Source organism: Apteryx rowi, unplaced genomic scaffold, assembly GCF_003343035.1.
Source record: "Apteryx rowi isolate R43461 unplaced genomic scaffold, aptRow1 scaffold_264, whole genome shotgun sequence".
In the NCBI taxonomy this organism is placed as follows: Eukaryota; Metazoa; Chordata; class Aves; order Apterygiformes; family Apterygidae; genus Apteryx; species Apteryx rowi.
Window position 1 is genome coordinate 134,518 of NW_020449019.1, and position 6,583 is coordinate 141,100.

The window sequence follows — 6,583 nt, forward strand, 5'->3', positions numbered from 1 at the left end:
CGCCCCGCAATCCGGCCCGGCGCTGCGGGCGCTCCAGGAGGGGGAGCCGGGCCGGGAGCTGCGCTGGGCCCGCGGTGCTCGGCCCAAGAGGCAGGGGCCCGCGACCCCCCTGCAGCCAGCGCTGGCATTCCCCTGCGCAGGGCAGCAGGGCCTAACCGGGTACCTGCGCGGGGGGGCTGGGGCTTCAGGGCATCTCCCCCGCAGGCCCTCTCAAGGGCAGGGAAGGCACTTTCTGCCCCAGTCCCTGCTGGCGCAGGGCTGTGTGTTGCCAGCCTGGAGCACGGTCCAGCCAGGCCTGGGTTGCTGGGGGAGGGGCAGGACCCCCAAGGCAGCCGGGGGGCAGGACCCATCACAAGACCTGGAGAGACCAGCTGGGCCCTGGTAAGATGGGCAGAGACAGGGGCCTGAGTGTTGGGATGTTTGGCTCAGCCATGGGCTGCCAGGCTCTCTGCCCCCTTGGCACCTGCCTGCATTGGGCACCTGCAGTGGACACCCCTGGCTCCAGAGCTTTGCTGTCTGCACCTTCATTTTCTTCCCACTTCTCTCCATCCCCGTGGTGCCCAGAACAAAGGTATCAGCAGGACCCAGTGACTGTGGGGGAGGGACACTCACCCTCACCCTGAACCGAGCAGGGCCACCCCCATGCTCTGTGGACAGGACTCCAAGAGTAGATGTGGGGCAGGAGGCTGCTGCGCTGTGCTGTGCCATGGCTGGCTCCACCTACTGTGTGAGCGGGTCTGGGGGACAGCAGGGCATGGGAGGCAGAGTGCGGCTCATCAATGGCATTGATGGATTACCCACTGTCTGTCCCTCCCAGCAGCACAGCTCAAGGGGATAAGCACCCACAAGAGGCATGCCGACCTCTGAGTATTTTTAGCTGTATTCCCAGGAGCAGATCTCATTACAGTTCTGCACCACAGGGTCATTTCCATGATTTCACTTGGGCTTGGGGGTGTGGGAAGGAGGGGGTTAATCTGTCCCCCTCTCCCTGCAACCCTCCAAGGGTGCTTTCTCCCTCCCAGGGGTTCATCCCCAATCCTTTCTTGTGACAAAGTTGAGAAGAAGCCAAGCTTGGGCACCCAAGGGTGTTGGCAGATGGCTGGGGACTGCATGCTGGCAGTGAGATCCCTGGCCTGGCAGTTCTGTGCCCTGTCAGGGTGCCTCTGCACTGTGCTTTCTCCCCTGGGCAGTGGTCTGTGCCCATGCGGGGGTCACCCCCTCCCTCCTGCTGCTGTGAGCCAACTGCCTGCATTGGTCACAGTGCCAGGACTCCTGGGGTCTGTACCAGCACTAACCTGGAGAGGGAACATTATCTAGTGGGTAGAGCAAGGTATTAGGCCATTGCTGCCCTTGGGTCTGATCCCGACAGTGGCATGTCTCTCCCATGACCAGTGGGCATGGCTCCCAGGTGGCTCTGAGCCTGCCAAGCACCGCTTATGAAGGGTGTCCTGTGCTTTGGCTGGCAACAGAAGGAAGGCTCTTCTTGGGGCGAGGGGTTGCCATCCACACTTCTCCATGGGCAGTGAGGTCAGACAGAGCTGGACTGAGCTGAGCTCCCACAGCACTGGGCCCTGCTACTGCAGCCTCTCTGGCACCTCTCAAGGTCTTCCTGTTCAGAATTTCTCTTCCCAGCCATGCGCCCAGCTCTGCACTGGGGCACCATATCCTACCCCAGCAGCAGTCCCAACCCCCTGCTGCCACAAGCCACTTGCTTCTCAGGCATCCTTGCAGCTGAAAGCAGCTGTAGGAATTCCCCCATCTCACACTCTCCTTCTGCCTAGACAACCTCTGGAGTGATCAGAGCCTGGAGACGGACCCTGACCTCCCTGCAGGCTGGAGGAAAATCCGTGATTCTCTGGGCACCTACTATTGGCATGTGCCTACCGGCACGACACAGTGGCAGCACCCAGCATGCACCGCTGGCCTGGGTGGGAGCCTGGAGCCTGATGGAGAGGAGATGCTCCAGGACACGGTAGGGGATGTGGGCAGGGGAGTGAGGGCTTGTGTTGGATCCCCTCACTGGGGATGAGCAGCCTGGAGTGGCTAGCCCAAACCTGATAGGAGCCCACCACAGAGGGGCTGGTGAAGGACCCACTGGGTGTCTCTAGTCCAACTTCCCCTTGGAGTGGGACTGTCTCCATCACCCCAAGGGCCTGCTCAGCCCTTTCCTGGCTGGGGTTAACTCCCTTGCAGTGCTCTGGGAGGCCCCATGTTGGCCCCATCCTGGCACTTCTTGAGGTCCCCCTGAGTTAAGGCTTTGCTCTCCTGCAGGTAGGCCACATGCCCAAGGCCCCTGTGGATATGCGCTCCCCCCAGCAACCCCTCTCACTGCCCTCATCCTCTTCCTTCTCTCTCCCAGGACCACCAGGCCTCCACGGTGAATCACCCCTTGAACAACAGGCCCATTCCCAGCCCTATGGCATCACTGTCCAGGAGGTAGGGTTATCCATACTCTCTGCCAACATGGGGCCAGTGGGGACTTTGGGGCACCATGCAGTGGGCTCCCTTTTGCCCACCACTGGGTGTTGGTCCTTAGCGTCCACCCTCAGAGCAGCCACACAGATTGCAGTCAGCTGCACCAAGCTGAGCGCCCTTGTGGGATGCTCCCCAGCTCATAGCATGGGGGATCTCCTGCTGCCAGGGCATCCTGACACTTCTCAGGGCACTGGTGCCCAGGGGCAGTGCTGCTGAGTGGAAGTCTTGCCCACTTCACCACCCCATCCCTTTGCAGGACCTCACTGCCCTGGCACGGAGATGACTTCCAGCACACCACTGAGCCCGGCTCCAAGGTACTGCATCGGGGTAAGAGGGGTGGTGGTCCTGGCACACTGGGAGGCTCTTTCCCCTTTCTCAGAGCACCTGGAGGAGTAGCACTGTGGCATCATGTGGAGGGATGGAGGGCAGGAGGGAGCACCCAGCAGCTGGCAGGCGTAGGGATGAGGGCAAAGGCAACAATGGCCATGCTGGCCTGGCATGCAAACCTTGTGTGTCCCTGCTCAGTGCTTCGCCGTACGCTCGCTGGGCTGGGTCGAGATCCCCGAGGAGGACCTGGCACCTGGTAAGAGCAGCATCGCTGTCAACAACTGCATCCAGCAGCTCTCCAACAGCAAGAGCCAGGGCCAGGGCTCTGCAGGCAGCCGGGGCGAGGTGAGGGCCAGGGACGGTGCTGCTGGGGAGGCTCCCACAGCTGTGGCCAGGGGCCAGTGCCACTGCAGCTGGCTGTCCCCGCATATGGGGACCGTGTCTGGGGAGCCCAGGGACCAGAGCCACTGGCAGAGCCAGCTGTCTCCATGCACAAGGTCAAAGACAGCAGTGCCCAGATATGGGGCAGGCCACGCTGTTGCAGCTTTCCCTGCACAAGGTGACAGTGCCAGGAAGTTCCTGGGTGGGGGGGCCTGTCCCCACACATGGGGATTGTATTAGGGGTGCCCCTGTGTGGGGCAGTCCAGGTAGACAGGGCTGTCCCCCCACTTGGGGACCATGCTGGGAGGTGCCCAGATACAAGCAGGCTGGGTGGATGGGGCTGTCTCTGCACACAAGACCAGTGCCAGGGTGCCCAGGTGTGGGGCAGCTGGGGCAGCTGGGGTTGGCCTGCCACCAGGTTGAGGGTACCCCTGGTTCCCCACAGGGCCAGAACCTGGTGATGATCCTGAAGAAGGACACCATGAGCCTGGTGGACCCCCTGGACCACAGTCTCATCCACTGCCAGCCCATCCTCAACATCCGCGTCTGGGGTGTTGGCTGCAACAATGGCAGGTGCCAGGGGCAGGGGCCCCTCCATAGCAAGCAGCGGCACAGCCCATGGGCTATGGGGTGCCCCTGCACCTGGGAGCCATGCCATGGCCTGGCACCCAGGGGACTCCGGCAGCCCTGGCTCTGACTGCTTGGGATGGTGGGACCCATGCAATAACCTGTCTGCTCTCCTCTCTCCTGACTGCCATGGTGGATGCAGGGACAGGTAAGGTGGTGTGGGGCAAGGGGGTTGCACCAGGGGTTGCCTCCACCAGGCCCTCCCTCACCTGCCCTTGACCTTGCAGGGACTTTGCGTTCGTGGCCAGTGACAAGGATACCTGCGTGCTCAAGTGTCACGTCTTCCACTGCAACGTGCCTGCCAAGGGCATTGCCAGGGCGCTGCATGAAATGTGCTCCAAGGTGGGGTACCAGGGTCTGTGGTCGCAGGTGGGCTGAGCCCACCCACAGCCCGGGCACACAGAGCGGTGGAGCTCATGGGGACAGATCTGGGCACAACACTGTGTTTTCAGGGTGGGGGGAGGTCACAGGGCCACTGGCTCTGCCAGCCAGCACACACCTCAGTTTCCCTCCTCAGTGTGCTGCTCACCCTCCACTGAAAAAGGGCTGAGGGGTGCCTGGGTGCCCCCGTCACCCAGCCAGGGCACCCCCATCACCCAGCCAGGGCGCCCCTGAAAGCATGTGGCCCCGAGTGATGTTTTCTCTTGCAGATCATGTCTGAGCGAGCAGTAGCAAGCAGCAGGCTCCCGCGTGCTCTCACCTTGGAGTCCATCTCCCCCGATGACCTGCCGCTGCAAGGTACCATCTGACAGGCACCCTGGTGACCCCTTGCAAGGGCTGGCCACCACACTCCCCGTGTCCACAGCCCTGTGTGCTGCTCCCCCAGCACAGAGAGAGGCCTGGGCACAGTGCGACTGTGCCGTGTGTGGCCGCCAGAGCCCCTTGTCCTGCCTGGATGCATCCTTGGGGGCTTTGGGGACCCTGGGGCTGCATGTGCAGGGGTCCCACACACCTCTCCTGTCTCGGCAGTGGATATCCTGGATGCTGTGAGACAGTCGATCCAGAAGTACGAGGCACTGTACATCGGCAGCCTGCCTGTGCCCAGGGCCATGGGTAAGTGCTGTTGCCCCCACAGTGGCTGGGGGATGCCCAAGAAACGCCCCTTGCTGGGGAGGCCAAGTGACAGCTGTGCGGCTGGGCCATGCCCAGCGGTGCAAGGGGTCCTGCCCATGGGGCCTCAGTGCCCTCTGTCACCCAGCAGAACCCTGTGCAGCACCCAGTCCCCCTGCCTCGCTGGGACAGGGACTGCTAGCGCCACCTCTTGCCCCCTAGGGATGGACGTGCTGAACGAGGCCATCGAGAAGCTGACAAGAGGCCCTGGGCGGGAGCGCTGGATGCCCTCCCTCATCAGTGTGTCTGACACAGCCATGAGGGTGCACCCAGCACAGGTGGGGCCAGGATTGGCAGGGGAACCTGGGGGTCCAAAGGGTGCTGACTGCTGCAGCTGATGCAGGAACCCTGCTGCCACCAGGGTGGGAGGATGTGTCCCACTGGGGAGGGACTGGCCTGGGGTGGCTGAGCTGCCTCGGAGTGGAGATCTGGCCTGGGGGCATGGTGCTGGGTGCCGAACTCTGCCATGGCTGCCTGGGGGTTTGGCACACGACAGATGGGCTTGTCCCTGGCAGGAGGAAGAAGAGGAGGCTCACATCTGGGAGTGCCAGGTTCGGTACGTGACCTTCATCGGGGTGGGCAGAGACGCGCACACCTTCGCCCTCATCGTGGACACGGGACAGCGCTTCCAGTGCACGGCATTCTGGTGCGAGCCCAATGCCGGCACCATCTCGGAAGCAGTGCAGGCAGCCTGCATGGTAAGCGGGGCCCTGGGGTGCCCCCGCGCACCTCCCTGGGCCCCACAGAGGGTTCACCAGCGCCGGGGACCGAGCCAGGCAGCCTGGGGTCTTTGCAGGGGGGCAGCAGGAGGCAGAGGCCAGTGGCTCAGCTCCCCGCAGGGCGTAAAGGGGCTGGTCCCTGAGCCCTGCTGCAACATGGCCCATCCTGCCACCCTGCCACCACCCCTCTGGGTGCCCATCCCCACGTCCCGCCGTCTTGGGTGACCCCACCACCTCACTGGGTGCCCGTCCCCATGTCCTACCATCGCAGGTCACCCCACCACCCCGCTGGGTGCCCGTCCCCAAGTCCTGCTGTCACAGGTCGCCCCACCACCCCGCTGGGTGCCCATCCCCATGCCCCGCTGGCTCGGGTCACCCCACCACCCCGCTGGGTGCATGTCCCCACATCCCGCTCTCTTGGGTCGCCCCACCACCCCACTGGGTGCACATCCCCATGTGCTGCCATCGCGGGTCACCCCACCGCCCCACTGGGTGCCCATCCCCACATCCCACCGCCTCCGGTCACCCCGCTGCCCCGCTGGGTGCCCGTCCCCACGTCCCACCATCGCGGGTCGCCTGGTGGCCCTGCTGGGTGCCCGTCCCCACACCCCGCCATCTTGGGTCGCCCCACCACCCCGCTGGGTGCCCATTCCCACATCCCACCGGCTTGGGTCACCCCACCACCCCACTGGGTGCCCATCTCCACATCCCACCATCACGGGTTGCCCTGTGGCCCCGCTGGGTGCCCGTCCCACATCCCGCCGGCTCGGGTTGCCCCACGGCCCTGCTAGGTGCCCGTCCCCACATCCCGCCGGCTCGGGTGACCCCACCGCCCCGCTGGGTGCACGTCCCCATGTCCCGCCATCTTGGGTGACCCCACTGCCCTGCCGAGTGCCCGTCCCCATGTCCCACTGGCTCGGGTGACCCCACCACCCCATTGGGTG

General features: G+C 64.3%; 1 protein-coding gene across 1 annotated transcript in view; it reads left to right on the top strand.

Annotated features, from left to right (window-relative positions):
* APBB3 (amyloid beta precursor protein binding family B member 3) overlaps window positions 1-6,583 on the top strand; it is an 8,693-nt gene that overhangs the window by 378 nt on the left and 1,732 nt on the right. Inside the window, exons 2-12 of the mRNA XM_026067873.1 lie at window positions 1,782-1,972; window positions 2,360-2,436; window positions 2,732-2,789; window positions 3,001-3,147; window positions 3,629-3,756; window positions 3,953-3,958; window positions 4,038-4,152; window positions 4,461-4,548; window positions 4,780-4,863; window positions 5,083-5,198; window positions 5,436-5,618. Of these exons, the coding sequence (XP_025923658.1) occupies window positions 1,782-1,972; window positions 2,360-2,436; window positions 2,732-2,789; window positions 3,001-3,147; window positions 3,629-3,756; window positions 3,953-3,958; window positions 4,038-4,152; window positions 4,461-4,548; window positions 4,780-4,863; window positions 5,083-5,198; window positions 5,436-5,618 (1,193 nt within the window). The remainder of the gene's footprint in view (window positions 1-1,781; window positions 1,973-2,359; window positions 2,437-2,731; window positions 2,790-3,000; window positions 3,148-3,628; window positions 3,757-3,952; window positions 3,959-4,037; window positions 4,153-4,460; window positions 4,549-4,779; window positions 4,864-5,082; window positions 5,199-5,435; window positions 5,619-6,583) is intronic.